The 26,348-nt window shown below is 53.5% G+C and overlaps 2 protein-coding genes across 4 annotated transcripts; one reads left to right on the top strand and one right to left on the bottom strand.

The window, feature by feature from the left end:
• Positions 1-768: 768 nt before the first annotated feature.
• Positions 769-18,838, bottom strand: EMC8 (ER membrane protein complex subunit 8). The gene is made up of 5 exons (XM_047711069.1): positions 18,386-18,838; positions 10,977-11,053; positions 2,472-2,541; positions 1,713-1,807; positions 769-1,229 (listed from the first exon to the last, which is right to left on the bottom strand). Exons 1-5 carry the CDS (start codon positions 18,614-18,616, stop codon positions 1,070-1,072), a joined length of 633 nt encoding a protein of 210 aa, XP_047567025.1. The 5' UTR covers positions 18,617-18,838; the 3' UTR covers positions 769-1,069.
• Positions 18,486-26,348, top strand: LOC125089146 (cytochrome c oxidase subunit 4 isoform 1, mitochondrial). Of its 3 annotated transcripts, none has more exons than XM_047711072.1 (5): positions 18,486-18,493; positions 20,198-20,271; positions 24,365-24,532; positions 25,085-25,216; positions 26,094-26,348. In XM_047711072.1, exons 2-5 carry the CDS (start codon positions 20,199-20,201, stop codon positions 26,228-26,230), a joined length of 510 nt encoding a protein of 169 aa, XP_047567028.1. In that variant the 5' UTR covers positions 18,486-18,493; position 20,198; the 3' UTR covers positions 26,231-26,348. The 3 variants fall into 3 exon arrangements, with proteins under 3 accessions (XP_047567028.1, XP_047567026.1, XP_047567027.1); XM_047711070.1 differs by lacking the exon at positions 18,486-18,493 and adding an exon at positions 18,929-19,081; XM_047711071.1 differs by lacking the exon at positions 18,486-18,493 and adding an exon at positions 19,004-19,068.

Here is a 26,348-nt window from a genome sequence, read left to right as displayed (position 1 = left end):
TAATGGGCCGGGCATCCAAGGCGGGGAGTGAGGAAGAGAGAGCACGTCCACCCGTCACCCCTCCATCCGTGTCAGCACACAAAGTAACACCAGCTTCAAAAATTAAGGGGAAGACGTATCTGAAGAAAGGGCGGAGGAAATGACTCATCTAGGAAAGAAAAAATGCAGCAGAACCACCAAGTCTCCCCATGATCTCCCAGGAGGGCGTTTAAAAGCCTCACCCAGGGTTCCGACCATACAGAGTGCTCTGTGAAACTCGGGGAGTCTTAAGTTTTATTTGGCTTCTGTTGCTTCAAATACAGAAGAAAAATTATTCTGAGGACAGATTAGAATCATTTAAGATAAGCACGAAGTGAGTTAGGAGCTGGGACTGATTTTTGCCTTTTAAAGACCATCTTAACACAATTCCGTTTTCCCTGTTTTGATTCCACAGGTTTACAAGCTTTCTGGTTGACTGAGAAGCATTACTCTCTGCTCCCATCCAAGTTCCCGTTACCAGCGGCGCTGTTTCTGCCCTTAACGATGAAGGTTTCTCAGGCAACAGTGGCATTATTCCCACTGTGTGGTCGCGACAGCTACATGAGCCCGACCGGCTCGGAGCGGCTCTGTTCACAGCCGTGCACACCCAGGCCCAGGACCGGACGACACGAACCCGATGGGATGAAAACTCACAAACACACACACAAGTATAAGATCTGGGCTTTTTCCTTTTTTTCTTTAAAATGTAGTTCATAAGCCTTAAAAAGTATTCTCTCCAGATTGTAAAAGGTCAGTTAAAACTGTTTAATAGGAACAATCTTGGACAAGCAGAAACAGCTTTGATTTGGAGATCAGAGCAACATACAAGTGGGAAGGACTCCACAGGGACGGCCAGATGGGACAGTCTGCACCTCTTCTAGACTCTGCATTAAAAAGACGGCTGATGGACAGTCTGCCCTCTGTCAGGACATGTGCCACCTCTGAAAACTGTCAGCTTTCCCCACAGGCTAGGAGAGATCTTATTTACATTTAAAAATAGCTTTCTTCTTCAGTGTAGTGGAAATGCAGAGAGCAGTCACCAAACCCCTCCCTAGCACAGATGCAGAACGGCTTTATTGATCTCTGGGTTTGTCCAGTCATTCCGAATGTCGTCCAGGTGGTTATCGAAATCCACAAGGGTTTCGTAGGACCGGCTGTCCAGGAGTGACGCGGAGATCCTCTGGGCCTCTGGCCAGTCTTCACAGTAATCACTACAAAGTGAAACAGGAGAGATCAGCCTCTCAGTGAAAAACAGGCGGCTTTCCAACAGAGGAGACAGAAAACCGGCCGCACACACAGTGCTATAACGGAGGACAACGCGAATGGTCGCAAACACGCAGGCTTCAAACACACAGATGGGTATGCAGACTACGCAGCACGGCTAAGACATGAAAGAGACCCCCTCCAGAGGAAAATCTGGAGATGCTGGAGGGCGGTGGTGATTATAAATGACCAAAGCAAGTGCCTGAGAGTGGCGCCCCGGGGCGGGGAGCAGAAGCCCCGGGAGTAACACTCAGGCTCTCTCAGGAGCCGGGGAGCATGCAGGATTTCTGTAGTTTGTACACTGCCCCGGAGGATGTGCCAACTTAAAAGCAGAAGGCCAGGGCCAGCCTCCTGGGGGCGCTGGGTACCCGGGAACAGCACCCCCCCAGCCCCACGCCGCACACGGGTCATCGCGAGAACGTGGCACTCACTAGTGTGGGTCCCTGCACCGCCATCTGTTTTCGTGGTGTTCGTACACATGGATCGTAGGCACCACGCAGTCCATTGTGAACTTAGTGTTGTCTACCTGTGCACAAGACAGAGAACGCACTCGTGAACATGGTTAACAAAGAGCCGGCGGCCGGCCCGGCTCCGCAGGGCCGCACGCACCCCCGCTGCGCAGACACTGCAAATCCGATGTGTGTGGTCCGAGGCTAACCATGCGCTACGCAGCACACACGCAGGGCTACAGGGTCTCCACGACAGCAGAGCTTCTCAGTACTACTTCTCTCCCTGCTCGAATCCTGTCTGAACGGAGCCCGTCTAACAAGGCTTTTGATGTCCGCTACTGTCTACCTGACTTCTTCCTTCCCTGTGGGCGGTCGGCTAATTCAGTGGCCCTCGCGCTTGAGCGCGTCAGAATCATCTGGAAGCTTACTGAAGCAGCCAGCTGGGACCGGAGCATCTGCACTTCTGACAAGTTCCCAAGCGGCACTGATGCGGCTGGCACAGAACCCCTCTTTGAGAGCCGCTGAGGAGTGCCCCCCTCCCCCCGCCATGGAGACATGGAGCGAGCCTGGGATTCAGCAAGCCCCGCTCTGCAGCGGGGAGACCACAGAGGGCAGCACTGGGCTGCCGGAGCGCCTGCACAGAAGACGGCTCACGGGCTCAAGCTCCATGTTAGCGAGAGGACGGACACTCAGCAGCCGTCCTGGCAACTGAGAACACCACCGCACCCAAGAGGGACTCACCATGATGAGAGCTGTATCGCTGAAGCCCTCGGCGATTCTGGAGGCCACCTTTTCTGCGACCTGGTTTGGACTGCAAAAGATGCGGCAGTGAGTGGACCGCGAGCCAGCTTCGGCCGCCCTGCACTGTCTCCCCAGGGCGGGGCTCACAGGCACCGCCACTAAAGGCGGCACCCCTCACCTGTGCGCTCATGACCGTCAGAGGTGACCTTGTGCCAAGGAAAGGGAACGCCGTAAGGGCGACGGGAAGCATGGTGCAAAGCACGTCAGTGTGTTCCGGAAGAGGCATCTTTATTCGTTTATTTATTTTTTAAATTTTTAAAAAAGATTTTATTTATCTATTTGACAGACAGAGATCACAAGCAGGCAGAGAGGCAGGCAGAGAGAGAGGGGGAAGCAGGCTCCCTGCTGAGCAGAGAGCCTGATGCGGGGCTCCATCCCAGGACCCTGAGATCATGACCTCAGCCTAAGGCAGAGGCATTAACCCACCCAGGCACCCTGAGGCATCTTTTCTTAAAAAAAATATTTATTATTTATTTATTTACTTATTTATTTATATTTGACAGAGAGAGAGACATAGCGAAAGAGGGAACACAGCAGGGGGAGTAGGAGAGGGAGAAGCAGGCCCCCCACCAAGCAGGGAGTCCGATGCAGGGCTCCATCCTGGGACCCCGGGACCATGACTTGAGCCGAAGACAGATGCTTAACGACTGAGCCCCTCAGGTGCCCCCAGCAGAGGCACCTTCTAAACAGAAAGCCTCCTGCACCCCACGGAGAGCACCCCTCGAGGCCGCAGCTCCCCGCTGCGCGCTCCCACTCTGAGCTCCAGGCTAGACACCTCTTGGACCACCTGCGCCATCGCACACTTGGCAAAGGGACTCTGTCCACCTCTTAACCGTTGGCAATCGAGCCATCTGACTTTTAATTTTGAAAATTCCTAGGCCATTCCAAATCATCTCCACGCTCGCCAGCCCTCCATCACAGGCTCTGGCCCACCCCAACCTCGATAAATGATTTGCTACCTGAAGTCCATTAAGGTGAACCAGACAGGCTCGCACACCATCCCTGTGCTACCCCACGCCCCAGCCATTTTTCTTCTAAGATTTTATTTATTTACTTGACAGAGAGAGAGAGAGAGAGAGAAAGGAATACGAGCAGGGAAGTGGGAGAGGGAGAAGCACGCTTTGTGCGGAGCAGGGAGCCCGATGCAGAACTCAATCCCAGGACCCCAGGATCATGACCTGAGCCGAAGGCAGATGCTGAATGACTGAGCCCCCCAGGTGTCCCCCTCCCACGGGCTATTTTTCAATCCATCTCAGGCAGAGGCCTCCTGGCATCCACAGGCCCCTTCATGCACACCTCCGCCTTGGGGGCCTCCTTTATGTTCTCTCCTCCCAGTGGCCCCTGCTCTGGTGCTAAATTTTGAGCCAGTCTTTCTCTTTTTAGGAAAAACATTATTTAACTGGTTCCCTCTAGCCCCTGTTCAATCTCTCTCCTTCAACCATTTTTTTTTTTTAAAGATTTTATCTATTTATTTGACAGACAGATCACAAGTAGGCAGAGAGGGAGGCAGAAGGAGAGGAGGAAGCAGGCTCCCCGCCGAGCAGAGAGCCTGATGTGGGGCTCGATCCCAGGACCCTGGGATCATGACCTGAGCCGAAGGCAGAGGCTTTAACCCACTGAGCCACCCAGGCGCCCCTCAACCATGTTTCTGATTAAACTTTAATATGTTAATATTATTAATATATTTTATTGATATACTTCAATAAACTGACAGTCTGGTCCCTTGGCGCCACTTGGTCACCGCACTGTGCAATCTGGCGCCTGCCCCTTACCTTCGAGGGGCAGTACCCTGGAGGCCTGCCAAGCACCCCCACGCTCCCTGGTCACCCAGCTAGAGCCCCCTGCGGCCGGGCTGCTGTAGGTTCTGGGATCTGCTACTCGTCTTGGCCCCTCTCAGGGGCCGTACACTGGCCGGGCTGCAGACCCGCTCCTTGCCTCAGCCTCCTCGGGTCACCCTGCCATCTGCTGTGTTCAGGTGTTTGCTCCATACCTGGGTTTCCAAAATTGCTTCCTAACCGGTCTCAATTTCTGGGCTCTTCTTAGTTCATGTATCCTGAAAACTCTCTTTAGATCAATTTTCCTGAAATGAAGCTTCTATCCTGTTCCCTGCCGGCCTCCACTGCTCGTGATGGTCTCAGCCTGGGAAAGCCAGGCCCGTCTCCCCGCGGACCTAGCCGCCGCCCCTGCTCACAGACGCAGTCTTGTGCGTCTTTAATTTCGGGGGGGGGGGGGGGGGGTCTACAGACGGTCTCCCTCACACGCCCCTCCCCTCACTGCCACTGTTCCCTGCTGGGATGCCCTCCCACATGGGTCTCTGCTGACTGCATCGCTTCCCATCTTTCACGCCCAGAAAACACTGTCCTCTGTGGGAGCTCTTGCCACACTGCCCCCGAGGGGGCCCGTTTGTCCTGTCTCTAAACCCAGTTTATTTCTAAAGTGCTTTAACACTTACTCCTCCGCACACAGTTGACTTTTCATGCATCTTATCTTCCCAGCACAATGAGAGCCTCAGCTTTTTGAAGCAAGGACTGAGCCAAGTATATTTTAACGGCCATAAAAACACATTGATAATTGTGGGTTTACTTAAGGAAACACACTATACAGTTACGCAGTGACTGAGCTGGAAAAAAAAAAAGGCAGATTAATAGTGTTTTATGAAAAAGAATTATTTTATCTAAGTATTCTATTTTCATGTTCAAAATTGAGAATCTGTAGTGATGTGCTGACTGTAAGTCTACAGGATTAGGAAAGACGAAACAACAAAGCAGCTTCAAAGAGAAAGGGCCCCAGGGGTTCCTGTCCCCCAGACCACCATGGAAAGGTGTGCAAGAGACAGCAGAGCTACAGGGTGTTTCCCAGGAGCCGGGAGGCGCACAGTTCCCGCGGCTCAGACGGCAAAGGCAACAATCAGGATCAGAGCCCACCTATTCTTCCACAAAGTGTGGACAACATACACCCCTGTCCCTAGCTCGTTCACACCTCAGGTGCAAAGGGAAAAGAAGTCAGCATTTGCATAAAGCATCTGCCATAAAGAAACTTACAAAACTATCATCCTAACACTTACGATGATTATGGTAGCCAGTGACTTTTATCATGAAAGGTGCCAAGAAACATTCATCAAAAACAAGAACTACCACTTTAGATGCCCAAGAACTCAAATTTAAAATTTTTAAAAAAGATTTTATTTGAGAGAAAGAGAGAACACGAGCAGGTGTGGGGAGGGACAGAAGGAGAGGGAGAAGCAGGATCCCCGCTGAGCAGGGAGCCCAATGTGGGGCTCTATCCCAGGACCCTGGGATCATGACCTGAGCTGAAGATAGATGCTCAACTGACTGAGCCACCCAGGTACCTCTAAAATGTATTCTTTTTTTTTTTTTCCCTTTTTAAAGATTTTATTTATTTATTTGACAGAGAGAGACACAGCGAGAGAGGAAACACAGGCAGGGGGAGTGGGAGAGGGAGAAGCAGGCTTCCCGCGGAGCAGGGAGCCTGACCGGGGCTCTATCCCAGGACCCTGGGACCATGACTGAACTGAAGGCAGACGCTTAACCAACTAAGCCACCCAGGCACCCCTGAAATGTACTCTTTTGAAAAGAGTTTATAAGATCATAGTTAATAAACTGAAAAGGTATTTGAAAGAACTACCAATTTTGTCCACATTTTTTGGTATTAAAGCACTTTGTCTCAAATACTGACCTCTCCCAATCCTAACTGCATTCCTAATGTAGGACTGTCACGTTATGACAGTAAGGTCACTACTTTGCTTACTAGGCTGTATCAACTCTGCTCCTGCGAAGCCTCAGCGGTCAAATAAAACTGAGGGCACCTGGAGGCAGAGACTGCTTTGTCCATTTCCCCTCCCAACTAGCATGAAGGGAGGCATTTGCTTGACCAATCCTGACCCCAAAGCTTTTTACTGAGCATCTAACTTCAGACCAGGGTGCTGTGCCTGGTACTGACATCCACCCACATGATATGCAAATCACAAAGCAAACCCCGCAATTAGGAAGTGCTAGACACAATGACCTAGAGTTTAGTAAGCAAGCGAAACTGTTACAAGCACCTTACATTTCTTTTTATAACATAAAAAGCTCACTGACCTAAGAAACTACGTTTCTTATGCTGTACTTTTCATCTCTGTGACTCATCTGTAGCGGAAGTTTGTACCTCTTAATCCCCTTCACCTATTTTCCCTCATCCCACACTCACCTCCCCTCTGGCGACCAGTAGGTTGTTCTCTGCAGTTAAGAGTCTTTTTAATTTAATGAATTTCTCATGTCTATTTCAAAGATTCTATTATTTATTTATTTTTTAAAAAAGATTTTATTTACTTATTTATTTGACAGATGGAGATCACAAGTAGGCAGACAGGCAGGCAGAGAGAGAAGGGGAAGCAGGTTCCCCGCCGAGCAGAGAGCCCGATGTGGGGCTCAATCCCAGGACTCTGGGATCATGACCTGAGCCGAAGGCAGAGGCTTAACCCACTGAGCCACCCAGGCGCCCCTCGAAGGTTTTTATTTTTTTATTTTTTAAAAAAGATTATTTATTTATTTATTTGACAGACAGAGATCACAAGTAAGCAGAGAAGCAGGCAGAGAGAGGAGGAAGGCTCCCTGCTGAGCAGAGAGCTCCATGTGGGGCTCGATCCCAAGACCCTGGGATCATGACCCGAGCTGAAGGCAGAGGCTCTAACCCACTGAGCCACCCAGGCGCCCCAAAGGTTTTTATTTTTAAGTAATCTCTACACTCAACACGGGGCCCGAACTCACGACTGTGCATTCCACCGACTGAGCTGGCCAGGCACTCCAAGAACTGTTCTGTTTTTTAGATTCCACATGTAAGGGAAAGCATACAGTATTGTCTTTCTCTTGTCTGACTTATTTCACTTAGCTTAATGCCCTGTAGGTCCACCCGTGTTTTGGAAAACGACAGCCAGATCTCCTACTGTTTCATAGCTGAGTCCTAACCTACGTAAACACAGGCCCTGTCTTCCAGGTCCATTCATCTGCGGGCGGACACAGGAGCCACTCCCGTGCCTTGGCTGCTAGAAACAGTGCTATGGCGAACGCCGCGGTGTATATATTTTTCCTAATTAGTGTTTTCATTCTCATCTTCTTTGGTTAATTATCTACTAGTGGAATTAGTGGATCATAGGGTATTTCTATTTTTAACTCTTTGGGACCCTCCACACTGTTTCCCACAGAGGCTGCATTCCCACCATCAGTGCAGAGGATTTTTCTCCACGTCCTCACCCACGCTTGGTATTTCTTATGCATTTGACCCTAGCCATTCTGACGGGAGGGAGGTGACATCTCATTGTGGTTTTGATAGGTACTTCCCTGATGATCAGTGGTGCTGACCATCCTGTCTCAAGTCTCTTGTGCTATCTGCATGTCTTCTTTGGAAAAACATCTATTCAGATCCTCTGTCCATTTTTGTTTGTTTGTGTGTTGAGTTGTTTAAGTCGTTTATATATTTTGGATACTGACCCCTTATGGGATATATCATTTCCATACATCTTCTCCCACTTACTAGCCTGCCTTTTTGTTCTGATGATGGTTCCCTTTGCCAGGCAAAAGCTTTTTATTTTGGTGTAGTCCCAGTAGTTTGTTTGAATGATCCTTTTTTGAAAAAAGTATACACAGGACTAGTAATAGTACCAGCCTGTACTTTGAACCAAGGACGAAGCTAAACACAGTTTATGTTGCTTCACTTTGTCCTCAAGACCAACTTCTGAGGCATGGGCTTTTACTACCATTTCACAGATAGGACCACTGAGGCCCAAGAGGTAAACTAGTAAGTCACCTATGATTTGAATCCAAGTCTACCTGGTTTTAAGGCTCATGCTATGAGACACTGTTAATCAGCTGATCTATCTATCTATCTATATATAGGTCTCACTTATAAATATATATGTATATATATTTAAAGATTTTATTTATTTGACAGAGCGCGTGCACACACACACACAAGCAGGGGGAGTAGCGGGGAGAGGGAGAAGCAGGTTCCCTGCTGAGCAGGGAGCCCAATGCGAGGCTTGATTCCAGAACTCTGGGATCATGGCCTGAGCTGAAAGCAGACACTTAACCGACTGAGCCACCCAGGCATCCCAATCAACTGATACTTCTAAAAAAAGAGGAAATTTTTAGCCAAGTCTGGTTGAAGAGAGAAGTGAACGTTTTCTAAGCAGAGGCAGATAGTACTAGTGGAGGAAATTAGTATAATCTCAGCTCCTGAGCTTCTGAGCTGTGTGGCCTTTGTGCAGTGACCATCTCCGGCTACTTTCTTCACCTGAGTGTCCTTGGGAGGGTTAGACAGGACAGCGCCAGTAAATCCTAACACAGCAACGGCCCACAAGTCCTGAGGACTGAACCCCTACATCCAGCAGGGACTCACCAGAAGGGACTCAAGGGTGATCGGGCACTCTTGTCCCCCGGCTCGTGTTTAATCCCCCTACAGACCTGGCAATGGGCTGTTAGTAGGTTGATAAACAAAGTGATGGGGAATGCAAAAGCTCCTGAGCAGAGCAGCTAAAGGTACCAGAAAAGTCTAGAAGTTCCGAGCAGCACGAAAATGCTGTCTGGGTAGGAGAATTCTGGGCTGGGCTAGAATGAGGTCTGAACAGAGGCAGGAAGATGGGAGTAGCGTGAGCCAAAGGAGGCACCCAGGTGAGAGCCATGCACATACGTCTGGGGCAACCATGTGAGGTGGGGATTTGGGGAGAAGTGGGTGGAAAGGGAGGCATCACACTTGACAAACTGGTGCCATTACCTCCTGCCTGGTCCCCTCGTCTTTCTGCAAGAGCGGCTAAGAACCGCTCGGTTCAGGGAACCCTCCTTCCAAGGACAGCTCCCCATCGCTTACGAAGTGACGCTCCTACGTCCACCCAGAGTCCACGGCACGTGACCCCTCTCTGGACGCTCTTCCCTCCTGCTCCTCACACGGGCACCCGACAAGACTCTCCTGGGGATTCAGATGACAGCCCGCCCCAAGGGCTTCTCTGGTGGTCCCAGGGGAGGACTTCCTCACTGCGCTTGCTGTCACAGCCTCTGCACCCGCCTCAGGGCACGTGGCCCTGCGTGGCGGCAGAGTGCTGGGCCGGCAGCATCTTTCACGGTCCCTCCAGCAACCTGAGGGCAAAGGCCAACGGTGTTTAGCTTTTGCCCAGCAGAGCCTGGCCTGGGGTCAGTCTTCCATGTAGCAAAGACCAGCACTGACAAGGGCCCTGGGCATAGGCTCCGGGTCAGAGACGGAGTCGTCCATGCATGGGAGGCAGATGGCAGCAAACGGAGAAGGGGTCCTAGTGGGAGCGGTGGGTCCCGCGACCACAGAGGCTCCATGTGTGTTCGTCCAAGCAGGGGCTTTAACGGGGCCATGTAGAGCCCAGCACCTCGCTGGCTACCGTGCCTCCCTCCGAGTTCTGCCCCGGGCACCGGCGCCTCGTCCTTACCAGCACTTAGGCACCAGCTCACCGTGTATTTCCAAACACACGACCGAGTCCGCCCTCTCGCCCGCACTAAGCAGCTGCGCAGAACTCCAGGTGGGGCTTTGGTCTGGGACCCTCCACTGCAGCCCCTGGACGCCTGGACTTGGGAGTCAGCCGGCGCTATCTGACAACGTGAGGAGAGCAGGAGAGCGCCATGCGGGGGACCTCCTATCTGCTCCTGGCTTCCGGCTGGCGGAAATCCCAGGGAGGTCAGGGTAGTGACTCTTCTGGGGCTTTCCCTAACAGGTCATACACAGCAGGCTGGCTGCAGGCCGCGGCCCTAAACCAAGAGGCACTGCTTCCTTTGATGTGGACTTCTTTGCCACACTCCTCCTTCCCTGTCCCTTCGGGCCCGGGGATGGTACCGCCTTCTGTGACACCACTACCCTCTGTGTGCGCATATGGCCGGACCTTAGGTTACAACCAATGAGGAGCCCTTCCCAAACCATCCGAACCCCAGTGTGGCATCGGTTTTTCCGGTGAGACAGAGACTAAGGCAGAAAGCACACCAAGTCCTCAGCCTTGCTCAGTGAGAACCAGAGGCCCACGTGAAGGAAGCTGCCCCCATTACATCTTCCTCACAGTATCAGACCCCAAGAGCACCAAATCTAAAAGTTTTTATTTGTCCCCAAAGAGAGCAGTATTCTTTCCTAATGTTCTGCCCTACCCCATTCCTAGCTGGGACAGAAATCAGAGGCCCCTGACTGTTGCCGTCATTGCATGAACTCCCTCCAAGCAAAATAAAGAAGATACAAACACAATCCCAAATTAATGTAACTGGTAGGATTTCTGTTATTTGGAATTATCCACATCACAGTTCCCCTCAAATACTAGAAACAAGCACAGAACGCGGGGAGGGGTTTTGTTCTCACGGAGCCTACAGAAGGTCAAAAGGCACCTCAGAGACTGTCTGTCGCGCGATCATTCTCTCAGACCACAGGGTTTTTGCACGGACGTACCTGGCATCCTTGACTCGTTCGTTAGCTTGATAATAACCGGCAATCACGTAGCTATTATCTTTGCACCATGAATCGATCTGAAAGAGAAACAGAAATTGGGAGGAAAAGATGAGTGACGTTCCCTTAAATGTCACCTCTTAATAAACACAGGAGACCTTGGCCGCACCCCCATAACCCCAATGCTGGGACAAGAGACAGTATAATCTCTGAGTCCTCTTTCCCAGGAGAAAGGTCACACCAGCTTGTCTATGGTCTGTGGGAGGCCACAGAACACAGGAGAGTGTGGCCTCACCCTCAATGGGGGGATGCGGTGCCCACACACACTGTGCAGGTGTGGCACCATGGGGAGGTGGGGCCATCTTTATCCACCTGCTCTTAAGACAGAAAGAATGGAGGCATTCTGGGGCTTGAGCAGCCCTTGTGCTCTTGGGGTCAAGCCTCCACAGATAAGCAAACTAAAGCTAGAGGTGTCCTAAGTTTGCATAGCCACAGAGCAGAACCAGAATGGGGACCTTGGTCTCTTGAAACCAAGTCTTTTTATGTTGTATTTAAATTTCTGTGTTCCTAGCAACAAACCACAGAAACACTTCATGTTAGTGTATGGGGTAAACGGGTACATGGGTGTGTACACAGGAATGTACAAACACACTCTCTTCCACTCAACTCCCTGTCAGAGCATTTGTCTGTTTTATAATGCCATTCTTCCTGCATCAGATTTAACTTCCTGCAGGTCTAATGCCATTATTAAAAACAACAAAATGTCATCCTGTTTTTGCCATAATGGAATTTTAATAATATACTGCGATAAATTCTATTTTCAGTCTGTAGAAGAGAAAATAAAATTGATCCTCGTTTTTCAGAGCAAATTAACTAGTTAAAAATACTTTTCTTTTTCAAAAAACATGGCTGTATTACTTTTTTTCTCCGATTCTAGTTTGGGGCTCAGGCAAAGTGTTCCCTATGACTAAAAGCAGACTTCACAAGAGGGTTATAGTCCAAGGTTCCCTGGCTCACACAAGGATCAGAATAATAATTCTGGCCTCCTAAGAGCTCACAAATTACCATATTGGGTCAAAACCAAGGCTCACTGAACCAATTACATGTTTTGGTCACCCACCCAAAAGATTAGGGCTATGTCTCCACAATATTTACAATGGCTCTTTCACTGTAACTTTGTTACCAATTACTTCCAAATCACTTGCATTTTGCTTCCATCACCTCTTAAAGGAACGGGTTCCAGAAACTTTCTCTTGCTGCTTACTGTGGCAATTTCTTTCCTTTTCCTCTAAACCTGTCTCTTTGCAGCACCAATGGGCATAGCCTGGCTCTAAAATTTGGCATCTGCCGCATTCCCTGACCTCAAACCCCAAAGATCAGCCTCCTCTTCAGTGTAGCCCTCTCAGCCTTTGCTTCTACTCAAAGACCAGCCTCTTGAATGAGTCCTCGCTGACCACTTGGGCATCCCTCTCCTGGCTCTCTGGTGAGGCCTGTACCTTTATCCAGAGTCAGAACTAAAGATAAGTCTAAAATGGGTCAGCATAAGGGCATTTGGGTGGCTCAGTTCGTTAAGCGTGTCTGCCTTCAGTTCAGTTCCTGATCTCAGGGTGCTGGGATCAAGCCCAGCATGGTGCTCTCTGCTCAGCAGGGAGTCTGCTTTTTCTTTTGTGCTCTCTTCCTCTCTCAAATAAACAAAATCTTTAAAATAAATAAATAAACGAGTCAGGAGGACTGACTCCTTCTAGAAGCTCTAGGGGAGAATCCACTCCTTGTCTCGTCCACCCTCTAGAGGTCACCCACATTCCTTGACTGGTGGCTGCATCACTCTGACCTCTGCTTCCTAGTCACATCTCCTTTCTCTGATCCTGCCTTTCCTGCTTCCTTCTAAGAAGGAAGGGGCCCATCATATAATCCAGGTTCATCTCCCTGCCTCAGGGTCCTTATTTTAATCTCATCTGCAAAGTCCCTTTGCCAAGTGAGGTCGCAGAGTCACAGGTTCCGAGCATTAGGATGCAGAAGTGTTGGGGGACCACTTCTGGCTGACTGCAGCTACATTTACTCTGCGGATTACTCGCTGCTGCTGCCGTTCTGACCACTCCAGGAGCTGTCTTTAGTGAGCACTCCAAGCTGCTCCTAGATCCCTTCCTGGGAGGGAGGTACAGTAGGGGACTTGTCCCCCAGCAGAGGCACACGGTACCACCCTGCATCTGTCCTCAGGGAGCACACAAAGTACGTGATGTGAAGGTGATTCTTGTGACAAACATAAGGACCTAACCAATTCCAGCAGAAAAATGGCATCATGACCTTGAACTTCCAGGAGAACTCTCTGAAGAGCCTGCCCCAAAAGCAAACCAGGTCATAAAAGCTCTGGCTTGGTTTTAAAACTTTTGAATGATTCAAACAAGGACAACCAAGTTAACTGTAAAGGTGCTCATTTTAGTTTTTTTTTTTTTTAAGACTTATTTATTTGAGAGACAGTGAGCAAGTGCGCATGAGCAGTGGAGGGGCAGAGGGAGAGACTCCCCAAGCAGACTCCCCACTGAGTGTGGAACTGTGGGGCTTGATCCCTAACCCATGAGATCATGACTGGGCCGAAACCGAGTCAGAGGCTCAATGACTGAGGCACCCAGGTGCCCGAAGATGCGTACGGCCTGTCCACAGCTGTCAGACAGACACACAAATGAAAAATGAAAACACCAAAGGGTGCATGTAGAACTAAGGGCTCCCATCAGGTACCAGAGCCTGCAGAGAGGTTGCGTGAACAAGTTTTTAATTAGATGGAAGCATCTTCTTTGGTGGTTTCAGAAACGGAGCCAGACCTTATTGGGTGAGAGTGACCTGGAGTGTGGTACAAGTTGGCGGCCAGATGGCGAGCAGAGTGAGCGGGGGGAGGCGAGGATGGGGTGGGCAGGGCTCGAGGGGGCTCCAGACTCCTGCAGAAAGCCCAAATGGCTCATTAATGAAAGCTTTAGTGGGTCTGAGAGGCAGCTTGCTCGTCAAGCCAGTTCATGCCCAAGTGGGACAGGTCACGGCGAAGGAACTGAGCAGCCGTCCTCTGTTCTCTGTGAATCCATTTCCATGTTCCCTGCTCTCCTGCCACAACGTCCTGTGAACGATCCAGACGAAGACCACGGTTCAGGGACAGCACCCTGAACCTGATGTCAACTCACTACAACTGACTGCTACCTGTACTAACCTGTACTAACTTCACATTTGCTTTGTAGTTTCTTTCGCCTTCCAGAGGGGAAGAAGGACACTTCTACCATGCACAAGCCTGCCACCCTCTGCCCAATGCCTGTCTGGCTTGCTTCATCTGGGGTACACAGGAGAACTGCGAAAGGCACCGGGCCCTACTCGTTCACTCCCCGTTCAGCTCTGCACAAAGAAAGCAGCTCCTCTCTGCAAACTTGCCTGCATTTGCATGTGTGACACTGTAATCTGCAGAGTACTATTACCTACCTCATACGACTACGCCATCGCCACAAAGCAGGTAAGAGAGAACCGATAAGAGCCACTCGGAGGAGGGCGTCACTCCCGCACGTGCCACTCAAAAGCTGGGGGTGTCTGAGGGCCTCGCTGTCTGCACAGCAAGCAGGTCTCGGGAGCCAAGGAGGGGCCGGCTAGATTCACTGAGAAGAAAAGCTCCTTCTCAAGTGGGAGACTGGTTTTTCTATGGCCTGGGAAGGAGCTGGAGCCATGAAAGAGCTCTGAAGACAACGGGGAGAGGGTGAAGTCGGAGGGAAGAATGGAAGAGAGGACCCGAGCAGCCGTCTCCCTCTCCCTGGCTAGCATGTCAATGTCAACGTTCTGGAGAGAAAACAGGGCTAGGGAAGAGCTAGAGGACAGTAGCCCATGCAAATGAGCACAGAGAAGGCACACAGGAGGCAGCAGAAAGAATTCTGGGCCGAAATCAAGGTGATGAGACCAAATGGCAAATAAGAAAGTCATCTCGGAAGAATGTAATCAGAAGCGGCTCCACAGAACTGGGAAATCAACGGGGGGAAAGGACAAAAAGGGTTTACAGAAACAGCAGATCTATGCTAATTTTCCTGCTAACATTTTATGGATTTTTGCTATTAGAAATAATCCCATCACTACCTACGTCAAAGGGTTATAAGGATAAATAACAGGCATAAGTACTTAAAACAAAACGAAAAGCACTCAGAAATGCAAGGATTTTAAATGGAAAATTATAATGAAAAGCTTTTCAAAGGAATCTGATGCTGCCCTTTATGGGCTGCACATCAGGTGAGTCTTTCCCACTTACTAAAAATAACTACAATATGAAACTCCCTGAATAGAAAAAAGCCATGAGAATAAAGCCTCACTTGTATAGTTTCATGGGTTTAGAACCTTAGTAAAATCCCATCTGCCGCAGCTGACACACTGATAAGTGCGGCTCCGCAAGCCGAGATTCTTCACTGCAGTCAGGTTATAGGGCTGCTAAGTCGCACGCGGAACAGCACAAACCTAAACACCTTCGCCCAGTAGAAATTTTTCAGAGGGCGCGCCTGGGTGGCTCAGTCGGTTACGTGTCCGACCCTTTGTCTCAGCTCAGGTCCTGGTCTCAGGGTTGTCAGTTCAAGCCCTGAGCTGGGCTTCACTTTAAAAAAAAAAAAAAAAAAAAAAAGCTGCTGCAGAGAATCTAGTTTAGACTTAACTTTGCCGGACGGGAGCCTTGAACACCGATGGGCATGTCTGGGGGACGTGCTGTAAGCTGGGGGTCAGGGCGGAGTGGAGGGACACGGGAGCAAGGCCGAAACAGGGCCTCATGCGGTGCCCCTCTCCCTCCTGACAGCCTGATGGCAGCGGCTATTTCAAGAGTCGCAGCCTCCTCTGGGCATCTTCCCTCCCTGGGTAAGTGGTTTGGGAGGCAGCTCTGCTCCTCGGGGAAAATTCACATAAAGCGACTCCTAAGGCCGTTGCCTATAGTCTGTCCGTCTAATTCCCTCCAGGGCTGCGTTTACGTCTTCTAACAGTAACATACGCTTTCACCCCGAGAAGGCCGCTTAAGAATGAAAAGCACTAGTAATACTTGACGATCCCACCTGAGGCTCAAGTTCGTCTTTAAGGTGCTTAGCTATTTCTGATAGGATTTTAAATGGATTTGAAGCAATACACCTCGCCCCTCTGGCTACTCCTGGGCCAGGTGGCCAACTCTTCTTCCGTCCACCCCGCAGAAGCGACAGCTCCCCCACATTCCACGCGCTGCCCTGTACAACCTGCTCTCCCGGCTTCAACGGTCACCGAGAAGCTACCGATTCTCAGTCTACGTCTCCAACCCCTCACCTTCTAAACTCCAGACCCATTTTCAACGTTCAACACTGGATCATCTTCACTTTCCCTCACTAAACGGCACCACTGTCTTCCGATGTGTAAACCAGACACCAAGGTATCTCCCTTGTCTCCGTCTCGCTCTGTTCACACGTGACTAGTCCCCGAGTCCTGTAGATTCTCCCTCCTGGTCTCTCGGATCTGTCCCATCTGCACGCACACTGCACTCAGTGTGTGCAGCCTCTGCCTCTGGTCTCCTACGCACTGTCTCCTTGCGGCAGCCACCACTGCGGGACGCCAATCCAGCTGTGCCGCTCTCCTCCAGGGGCTTCCCTGTCCTCACGATGGCGCCCCAGCTTCTCCGCGCGATCTGCAAGCTGCTGTACGATGGAATCTGTCTGCTGCTCACCCCTCTCTGCCCCTGGTCCCTTTACACCGCAGCGCCCCTCCCACCCCACTTTCTCTGGTCTTTGCACACACTGGTCCCTGCGCCTTGAGTGCTCTCTCTTCACGTCCCCCTCCCCGCACGCCCCCCCCCCCGCCCCTGCCATTACCACGGCTGACCCACTGTGTCACTCCTTGCATGTCCATTTCTCCAGGCAGCCTAGCCCGCCTTCCCGGGTTAGCTGGGGACCTCTCACCACTTTCTGCTTGAAGCCACGCACCACTTATTCTTGGTATGTACCCTGCTTCCTGCGAGCTCGCGTGCTTGGCAGGCTTTGTGCCCCACAGCCCAGCACAGGCCTGGCACGCGGCTGGAAAATGGAACAATCCCGCAGTCACGCTCCTGGAAAATCCAGCTCCCTGCAAGTGACCGTGCCTCACACGTCCAACTCCCCTGCGCGGCCGGAGAACGGAGTAATGGAGGCAGCTGGATGAAAAGACGGGCGTTATGCCCCCGCAGGCCTCAGCCGAGATCTGGTACTGACAGCGCGTCTCTTCAAGGGCTAAAATGACCGGCTTCCTAAACACCTACGTCTTACCCATGTCCTCTCCGGAGATCCTATGAGGAAATTCACGCCACGGCTCCGTTTAACAGGCACTCAAAGACGTGCCCGGTAACCTCGGGCGGACCGTTGGCCCCCGGGTACTTCCCGCTTCCATGGGTGTCATAACTCGGTGAATCATGAAACGGGTTCATTTCGCTTGGTGTTAAGTACAGACAAAGGAGCTCTGCCTACACCTCAAACTTACTACTTTTTCTATGAACTAACTTTTTTTAGGGTCGTAGCTTACCTTTAAGCGAAAAGTAAACAGCATCAACTCAGGTACTGAGGCAGCTCTGAGGTTACCGGAGGTTTTGACACCGGAGGGTTTAACAGCTGGGGGGAACTCGCAAGCGGTGGTTCCTCCGCCGCTCATCAGCCCCCACCCAGGAGCCACTGCCTACAACCCCGCTACCAGCCGGCCGATCTGCACGCTCGAGCTCCCGCCTCCGCACCGCAGTAAGGCCGTCCTGGAGCAGACTCCCCAGAGCGCTGGCCAAAAAGGTCTTTCTAATGTCACAGAGAGCCTCTGGCGTTTGAAACCCCGGGTGCCTTCCAGGGGGCGCCCGGCTCCCGATCCCGAGGTGCCGAGTTCAAGCCCCGCGCTGGGGGCAGAGCTAGCTTAAAGCAAGCAAACTTAACCCAAGGGCGCAGCGTGGCTAAGGCACCAGCCGGGACCGGGACATTCTCCGTGCGCGGAGGACGAGCGCCCGCCCCACCAAGGCTACCCTCGTCTAGGGACGTGTCTCGCGTCTGGGGGTGCGGTGTAGAGGTCCCCAGAACCACGGCGTCTACACCCGCGGCAGACAAGGCACGTGTTCCGGGGCGGAGCGCGGAAACCAAGCTCCAGCGTCTATGTCCCGACGGCAACGCTGCGGGGCCGCGGCCCCCGTTGGCGGCGGCTTGTTTCTAAGAAGGCCACGGGCTCGAAGAAGTGACCACGACCCGCCCCCTGACGCTCCCCGAAGAGCACCCGCCACGGCTCCTGCTCCACCAGCGGCCCCGCGCCGAGCGCTCCCCGCACGCCCGCGCCGCACCCCGACCCTTGCCACCGCGACCGCAGGAGGGGCGCGTCCCGCGGGCGCTGCCCGGAAGCCGCGCTCTTCAGCCGCAGACCCCGAGCGGAGGGGAGGCCGCCCGCCCCGCGCTTACCAGGGTAAGGGCCACCTCCAGCATGGGGGCGAGGGCCAAGGTGCCGTGGAAGAGGGGGATACAGTCCACGAAGAGGGTGTGGTGGGCGCCCGGGCCGCTCAGCGGCAGGTGCTCCTTGCGCGGCTTCTGCTTCTCGGCCACCAGCAGTCCGTTGACGGCGCAGTGCGGGTACTTGGCGCCGTGCAGCACCATCTTGCAGTAAGCCTGGGTGGTCAGCTTCACCCCGGGCATGCTGAGCCCGGCCGGGCCCCGGAGGCCCCGGAGCCGGCGGAGGCCTAGATCCCTGCCCGGCCGCGCGGCGCCTCAGCGGAGAAGCGGGACGAGGCGGTGGCTGCCCGGCGCGGCCCCGCGGCCGGCGGAGGCACACACAGGCCCGGCCCGGCTGCCGGCCGGGCTCCTCACACACCGACTCCCGGCCGGGAGAAGTCGACGCGCCCGCCTCACCCTCCGCTCGCGCTTCTGGCCGGGCGCCGCCGTAAAGCCGTCTCTCGGCGCCGCCGTAAAGCGGCCCGGCCCGGCCTTTTACGACGCTCGCGGCGCCTCTCCGCTTCCGTTCGGGTGACCTCCGGCGCGGCAGGGTCCTCCTCGATCCCGTGGTGCTCCGCGCACGTCCTCGCTCTCTTCCGGTCGCTGGCACCCGGGGCACAGAGGGCGGTCGCGGCGGTCGCGGCGGGCAGCGGCGGGTGGCAGCGGCAGGTGAGCGGCGGCGGGCTGCAGGCGGCCCTCGCCGCGGGGTGGGGTAGCGCCAGGGGCCCGGAGCCAGCGGGCGAGTGTGCCGGCGGCTCGGCGCCCCGGCGCCAGGCAGGAGCGGGGATGGGCCTCGCAGTCCGGTGACATTGAGGCCGCCCGGCTGGAGCTCGGGGGCCGCCGCTTCGCGGCCTGTGTGGCGCCCCGCAGCATCTGGCCTGGCCGCGTTTGGGCCGCCACGGCCGCGGGCGGTGTTCGGGCTCTGACCTTGGGGCGCCCGTTGACCGAGGGCGGGGCGCGGGGTCCGCATTGCAGCCTGGGCCCGCAGCCCTCCCGCGACGGCTGCGCCACCGCCCGGGTTTAACGGGGCTGCGGGAGAGGCGCTCCGCCTCGCAGCCCCGCAGCCGCCCAGTGTCCGCCCACACGCGGCCCAGGCCGGGGAGAGAAGACGAGGGTGCGAGCGAGCCCGGGCCTGACGTCACGCTTCAGTGTATTCTGCCTCCGAGGGGCCGCTCTCCAAAGGCGCCCGGAGCCCCTTTCGTCGTCAGCGAGTCCGTTTTAAAGCAGGGGGAGCTAGGGGGAGAGCGGAGCAGGGCCCGAAGCTGGGAGGACCCAGGGGAGACGTGGGTCATCCAGGTCATCTGTTGTCTGCAGGGGCTGGAAGCGGACCAGGCCGTGTTTGCAGCCGTCCTGCGCGATGTCCCTTTCTGTGCTGCGCGCGTTCTGGGTTTTCATCGACCACTCAGCGCGTGCCTTGCATGCGGGTCCCTTCCAGCTGTTTATTCTTTTACGCCGGACAGTGGACCCCATTTGGGTCACCCAGCGCTGGCGGGTTCCTACCTTTTCAGTCTTAGGAAAACACTCCTCCATGTCTTTCAAGCACGCCGGTTTTTTACTAATTTCCCGGAGCGTGTGCATGTTAGGGCGTTTGGTTTGTAAGGCAGCCCCGTAAAAGCGGGTTGACGGCTAAGAAAAACCTCATGTTAGGTTATTTCTGAGTTCACAGTCATTAAGGAAGAATGGTTCGTCTGTGCTGTGGGGAAGAAAGCAAAAGTGAAATGCCCTGCAATCCTTAATAGGTGTTTGCCCTCGTTCATGGAGAAGGTGCGCGTTTTTATCTTTCAGAATGTTGGCTACCAGAGTGTTTAGCCTCATCGGCAAGCGAGCGATTTCCACCTCTGTGTGTGTCCGAGCACATGGTAAGTGTAATTTTTCTTCTAAATGGGCTGAGCTCATTCCATTTTGCTCCCACTGTGTGTAAGCCCTCGTGCTGGCGTTTCAAACACAGGTGACCCAAGGTGTCTGGGATCCTGATTCCGCCGCTGTGGGACTTTAGGGGGAGGTAAAAATATTTTGACAGGGCATACTTAGAGATTACAGAGTATTTATGAGTCATACTGAGTACTAGTCTCGATCTTTGTGTATGTTGCTATTTCTTTCCCGTCTTTCCCTTCCTTTTCCCTTTTTTCAGGTTCAAGTTCCACCCCTTTCAAGAGATGTACCATACTTAATTTTAATGATCTCCTTCCCCCTGCCCCCCCCCCCAAAAGCAACCAATTTTCTTCAGTACCGTTTACATTATTGGGGTGTGGAAGGGACAGACCCTGGACATCCTAGCCTGAGCAGAGTTTAATCTCATTTCTGTCTTGGACGAGCAACTTATGAGCAGGAATCTCTTTTCTTACCTGGAATATTTGTAAAGAGCTTAGCTTGGAGCCTGGCACGTAGCAAGTTTAGTTTTGTGTTTATCGAGCATCTTTGTACCAGATGTTGTTAGGCATTGAGAACAAGAAGAACCCGAGAGAGGAGTCATTGCACAGGGTGTTTGCAGTCGGGAGAGAGACAGATGGGTGAAGGCGGTGTTTGATTAAGTGACAGCCCTTGAGGAGAACCATTTAGCCTGGCCTGGGGTGCAGGAATGTTTTTTCTTGAGGGGAAGCTTCACTGTGCTCAAGGATTAGGAGTTTTAATCTCCTAGGTTTTTGTTTTTTGTTTTTAAGATTTTTTTTTATTTATTTGCAAGAGGGAGGGTGTGCACAAATGGGCCAAGAGGCAGAGGGAGAAGCAGACTCCTTGCTGAGCAGGGAGCCAACGTGGGTCTCAGTCCCAATCATGACCTGAGCTGAAGGCAGGTGCTCCACTAACTGAGCCCCCCAGATCCCCCTAACCTCCGTAGGTTTAAGTTCATATTCCCACAGCTACAGCATTCCAGGGAGAGGGAGAGCAAACAAAAGGACAAAATGCAAATTCACGGGGAAGGATGTGTTAGTGAGGGGTCAGGTACAAGGCTTGAATAGTGATAATGAATTTGGAGAACAAGGTTTATGTATCTTGGGGTCAATAATCAGTAACTGCTTTATGTGTGAAATTTTCCCTGAAATTGTGTCCTTGAATTGCTAATACTGTTGTCTTACATTTTCCTCTATTCCTTAAACTGCCTAGGATAACGCTGTGGACACAGATAATTTTATTTATTTTGTTTCTTAGGATTTTCCTTATTTTATTTTTATTTTTTAAAAGATTTTATGTATTCAACAGACAGAGATCACAAGTAGGCAGAGAGAGGAGGAAGCAGTCTTCCCACTGAGCAGGGAGCCTTCCCACTGAGCAGGGAGCCTGATACGGGGCTCGATCCCAGGACCTTGGGGTCATGACCTGAGCAGATGCTTAATGACTGAGCCACCCAGGCGCCCCTAAAATAGTTCCTTTTTGAAATCCATGAGTGGCTTCTTGTGCCTCAGTTATGATCTGCAGCTAGCCTTTCTCCTGTCGTCACACTGTTCAAAGAAGCGAAGAGCTTACCCACACGAGCCCTCCAGCCCTCGGCGTCCAGCCCCTCGTGGTACAGTCCTCGCAGGCAGCGGGCTGCTGCTCCTGCCACGGCTCCAGAGCTGTGGGTGGGAGCTTTTTTCTGCTCGTCAGCCTCAATGCAAAGGTTATTTTAGAAGAGCCTCCCTCACCGGCCACTGTGAAGGTGCTGCCTGTCCTGCATCGCCCTGCTTCGTCTTTGCTCGAGGCAGTGACACACTGGGATTTGTGTGTTTTGTCTGTCTCTGCTTCTGGAGCGCAAGCTCTGTGCGGCCGAGGACCTGCCTACTCTTCATTGTCGCGTGTCATGCAGTAGGCAGATGGCACCGCAGTCTCTCGAACGAGTCTTGTCCTTTTGTTTTTAACTGTTAGTCATGTGGGTCGTGCCTGAGGACACATACTGGTTCTGCACAGGAGAGTAACATGGTGACGCACCGCCGGCGGCCACCACTGCACTCAGGTGCTGGTGCGGTGACACGCCTGACTCGGGGGGCAGCTCCCATGCCCTGGGCTTCCTCAGCAGAGCCTCAGTGAAAACCGCAGCTGAGGACAGACAGCGAGATGCTCTCTCGAATGCAGAACTCTCTTCTCTCTCTCTCTCAAAGAATGCTTGGGATGCTAGTCTTCACGGGGTGTGGGGGACTGAGCCCCAAATGCGGAGGAACCCCGGCAGCCCTGAGATGGCAGATTGCCGTCCTCGTTCTAGAAAATGCGATTTTATGCTCAGGGTGCTCCACGGTTATGAGAATTTATTGAGATGTAATTCACACAGCAGACATCTGCCCGTTGAAAGTGTGCCCTCGAGTGGTTCTCATTTCAGTCCCTGAGGTGCATCCTGACCGCCACAGTGAGGTTAGATCGTTCTCATCACCCCAGTCCGCGTCTGTCTGTAGTGGCTAACGTGCGAGCTGAGTGCAGGGGCACAGCCGTTCTCTTTAGTGCACTCGTTTTAAGTGAACTTAGAATTTTAAAGTTGGAAAGTAGTTCTCATCATTTCCACCTTAAATTTTCTGGGGATAAGCTCAGGTTTGTGTAAGCATGCTGGCCGTTTGCATGGCAAAGATCAGCCTCAGAGAAATTCTACTTTGAGGTGAAATGATGTATTTTAACTGTTGTTAACGTGATTTGGGAGAATTTAGTCATTGGTACGAGCTGATGGAAGTGAGTGTTTCTGCAGGACTTCATACGTCCAGGCCGGTCTGGCTCACAACGTTTTCTTGGCAGACGTAGGACAGAACTGAAGAAACAGTTTTCCGCAGCTTTGTTTAGGGAAACCTCTAAATAAAAGGAAAGTTACCCTTTCTTTGCTGCTTTCTGAACTGTTTTCCTCCTTCCTGGAGTACTACCCAGATACATGCTTGTCTGAAGGCACTGCAGTTTCTCTCTGTGACCAGAAATCCCCATTTTGTCCTCTCCGCACTGACGAGTGGGGTTTGTCCTGTCAGGAGCTTTGTATGCACACTCACGTGTGTGTGTAGGGAAGCACGCACGGTGTACAGTCTTAGAGAGCAAACCCGTATTCTGTGACGCGCTGAGTACACGACCGTCCACGTCGAGCACAGGGGTCTCCCTCTCCTGAGTGTCGAGTCTTGTTTGCCACTGGATGCGCATCCGCCCCCAATTCCCCTCCTCCGCTGCGTCTTGCCTTTTTCCTGAGCCCTCGCTCCGTAACCCCTGATGACTGTGTCTGTCTCCGTGGTGTCCCACTTCTGGCGCGTGTGCACCAGCCATCTTCGTTCCCTGGTCTCAGACGTCCAGAGTACACTCAACACGTGGCAGGTGCCCGGTAAACCCGAACCCGGGAGTGAGTGGCTCCCTGATGCCCTGTGGAGCCCTTTGCCTACAGTCTCTAGTGGACACGGGTAGCATGTTTTGTTACATGTTTCGGTTTCTGACCTTTGAACACTTGTTTCTTTTATGGGTTTTCTGTTGGTTTTGTGCTTCCTCCTTCGTTTGAATGGGGCCTTCCTCGGGGCACCTGGGTGGTTCAGTGGGTTAAGCCTCTGCCTTTGGCTCAGGTCATGATCTCAGGGTCCTGTGATTGAGCCCCAAGTTGGACTCTCTGCTCGGTGGGGAGCCTGCTTCCCCCTCTCTGCCTGCCTCTCTGCCTACTTGTGATCTCAAATAAATCTTTAAAAATAAATCTTTAAAAAAAAAAAGGGTCTTCCTTGAGTCCAGTAGGGTGTCCTGGGAGCGCTTGGGTGCCCTCCGTGTGGCCACATCAGCCGTGGGCTGTGCTTCCCCTGTATACAGCTGCCCCAGCAGGTGCGTGTCAGCTGTACGAAGGGCCGCTGTTACCCTTGTTCTGCCATCTGGGCCATGCGCGATGGGCCTGCTCACTCCCTCCTTCACGCGACTGTCCCTGAGCCGCTTGAAACACGGCCGCAGGTCGCCGGGGTGACGAGGTCTTCAGGGCGCATGTGCCTTGCTTTGTAACTCTGAACCTATGTGAACATTCACACGTTCGTCCGCTGCGCTTGGTAGGAGGCGTCGTGAAGAGTGAAGACTACGCTCTCCCGGGTTACGTCGACCGGCGTGACTACCCGCTGCCCGATGTGGCCCACGTGAGGAACCTCTCTGCCGGCCAGAAGGCCTTGAAAGAGAAGGAGAAGGCTTCCTGGAGCAGCCTCTCCATGGATGAGAAAGTCGAATGTGGGTATTGAAGCGGGAGTGTCGGCAGAGCGCGGGAGAGAGCATTTTGACTGGCTTCTGGGCTGCGAGCTGGGGGGTGCTGCCTGGAGACCGGCGTGCTCGGGGCCGCCGTGCTGTTTCCCGCGGGGCCCTGGCTCCGTGGGCGGGCTGTGCCTCTGCCCAGGCCCCTCTGCTCGCGGGGCTCTGGTCCCCGGGGCGGGGCGGGCAGGTGGGGTCCGGTGGCTGTGGCTGCTTGGCGCCTTGCCGAGCAGGACCGGGGCCTCTGAGGCTTACTGATGGGACATCAGCCCAGCAAAACGCTGTCGGTTGGGGAAGGGGAGTGGAAGTTCCGGGATCACGCAGATCCTGTGCGTAGGAACGTGGGGAAGGAATTCACTGTGGGTTTCTTTGCCGAAAGCAGACTCTGCATTTTCTCCCCTTCATCGTGCCGTGTAGGCATGTATGAGCACAGGCACGCGCGCTTGCCCCCCCGCTCTGCGGGGAGAAAGGGGGAGCCCCGCGGAGGAGGTGGGGCTGCGCTCGCTCCCACGAGCGCGTGTGCTCTCTCCGCAGTGTACCGCATGAAGTTCAACGAGAGCTTTGCGGAGATGAACCGGAGCACGAACGAGTGGAAGACGGTCGTGGGCGCCGCCATGTTCTTCGTCGGCTTCACCGCGCTCATCCTGATTTGGGAGAAGTACTTCGGTGAGCGGGCAGCGGCGCAGGCCTGGCCTCTCGGGTCGCAGCCGCACGGGGCCCGGATTGCGTCCAGTGCGCAGGGGTGGACTGAGGGCGCGTGTGCGCGGGGCAGGCACCTGCGTGCGGGGAGCCGTTCCAGGCCTGCGGGCTTTGGGAAGCCGGTTCAGGTTGATGCAGGTGTGAGCGGGCTCTGACGCGTCCACGCTGTGCTCGGGAGTGGATGACTGCCCACTTTGTCCGGCACCACCTTCCGTGGCGCTGTGTCGGCTCACCAGACGGTTACCGTGGGGCCGTGGCGAGGGTCTGATCGAGCGAGAGGGTGCGCGCTCATGGAAGGGCTGTTTCCGTTGCAGGACGAGCGCATCTCGGCAAGCGGAGTCCTGGGTCCTCAGGTCTCTCCGTTTCTGCTTTGACCGTGTCGGGCCTGTCTGCTCACTCCGTGCTGTCTCTCTCCGTTCTTTGTGTCCAGGCGGAATGGGCTTTTCTCTTCCCAGCAGCGGGAGTCCTGTCCTTCTGGTCTGCTGTGGACATGGGTTACTCACGCCTGTGGATTTGATCTCACTAGTCGAGTCGGTGGGGGCTCTGTCTGTGCCCTGTGCTGGCCCGGGCGCCCCAGGAGCTGCGTCTGGCGGAGAAGTCTGGGTGCTCTTGGCTCTTACTTGATTGCTCATCTTTTATCCTCAAAGGAGTAATACCGAGAGTTGTCCGTGCCCAGAATTCAGAGCCTGTGTGTGTGGGTGGGTGTGGGTGTTGCGTGGGAGATGACTTGCGAGCCTGGTGGCCGGTGTGACGTGTTGGGGAGGACCTGACCCGCAGGACCTGTGGGCTCAGAGACGCTTCGTCAAGGCACGGTGGTCTCATGACGCTGTTTTTTGGGCTTTAGTGTACGGCCCGGTCCCGCACACCTTCGAGGAGGACTGGGTGGCCAAGCAGACCAAGAGGATGCTCGACATGAAGGTCAGCCCGATTCAGGGCTTCTCGGCCAAGTGGGATTACGACAAGAACGAGTGGAAGAAGTAGAGGAGCCCGCACCCCCCTCTGAGCCTCACCGCGCAGTCCCACCTCCGCACGGCTCAGCAGCGTCCCTGGAAACCATCGTGTCGCAGCACCAGTGCTAATAAACGAGCAGTCTACGCGA

Source organism: Lutra lutra, chromosome 17 (genome assembly GCF_902655055.1).
Source record: "Lutra lutra chromosome 17, mLutLut1.2, whole genome shotgun sequence".
NCBI lineage: Eukaryota > Metazoa > Chordata > Mammalia > Carnivora > Mustelidae > Lutra > Lutra lutra.
This window is presented reverse-complemented; position numbering and strand designations above follow the sequence as displayed.

What these genes read in the sequence shown, in the direction of transcription:
- EMC8 (XM_047711069.1), bottom strand. Translation starts at nt 18,616, where the DNA reads ATGCCCGGGGTGAAGCTGACCACCCAGGCTTACTGCAAGATGGTGCTG. An exon ending in GAACGAGTCAAGGATGCCAG is followed by an intron (nt 2,542 to 10,976) that starts GTACGTCCGTGC and finishes CATCTTTTGCAG; the next exon opens with TCCAAACCAGGTCGCAGAAA. An exon ending in GCGATACAGCTCTCATCATG is followed by an intron (nt 1,808 to 2,471) that starts GTGAGTCCCTCT and finishes TCTTGTGCACAG; the next exon opens with GTAGACAACACTAAGTTCAC.
- LOC125089146 (XM_047711072.1), top strand. Translation starts at nt 20,199, where the DNA reads ATGTTGGCTACCAGAGTGTTTAGCCTCATCGGCAAGCGAGCGATTTCC. An exon ending in TGTGTGTGTCCGAGCACATG is followed by an intron (nt 20,272 to 24,364) that starts GTAAGTGTAATT and finishes TGCGCTTGGTAG; the next exon opens with GAGGCGTCGTGAAGAGTGAA. An exon ending in CATGGATGAGAAAGTCGAAT is followed by an intron (nt 24,533 to 25,084) that starts GTGGGTATTGAA and finishes CTCTCTCCGCAG; the next exon opens with TGTACCGCATGAAGTTCAAC.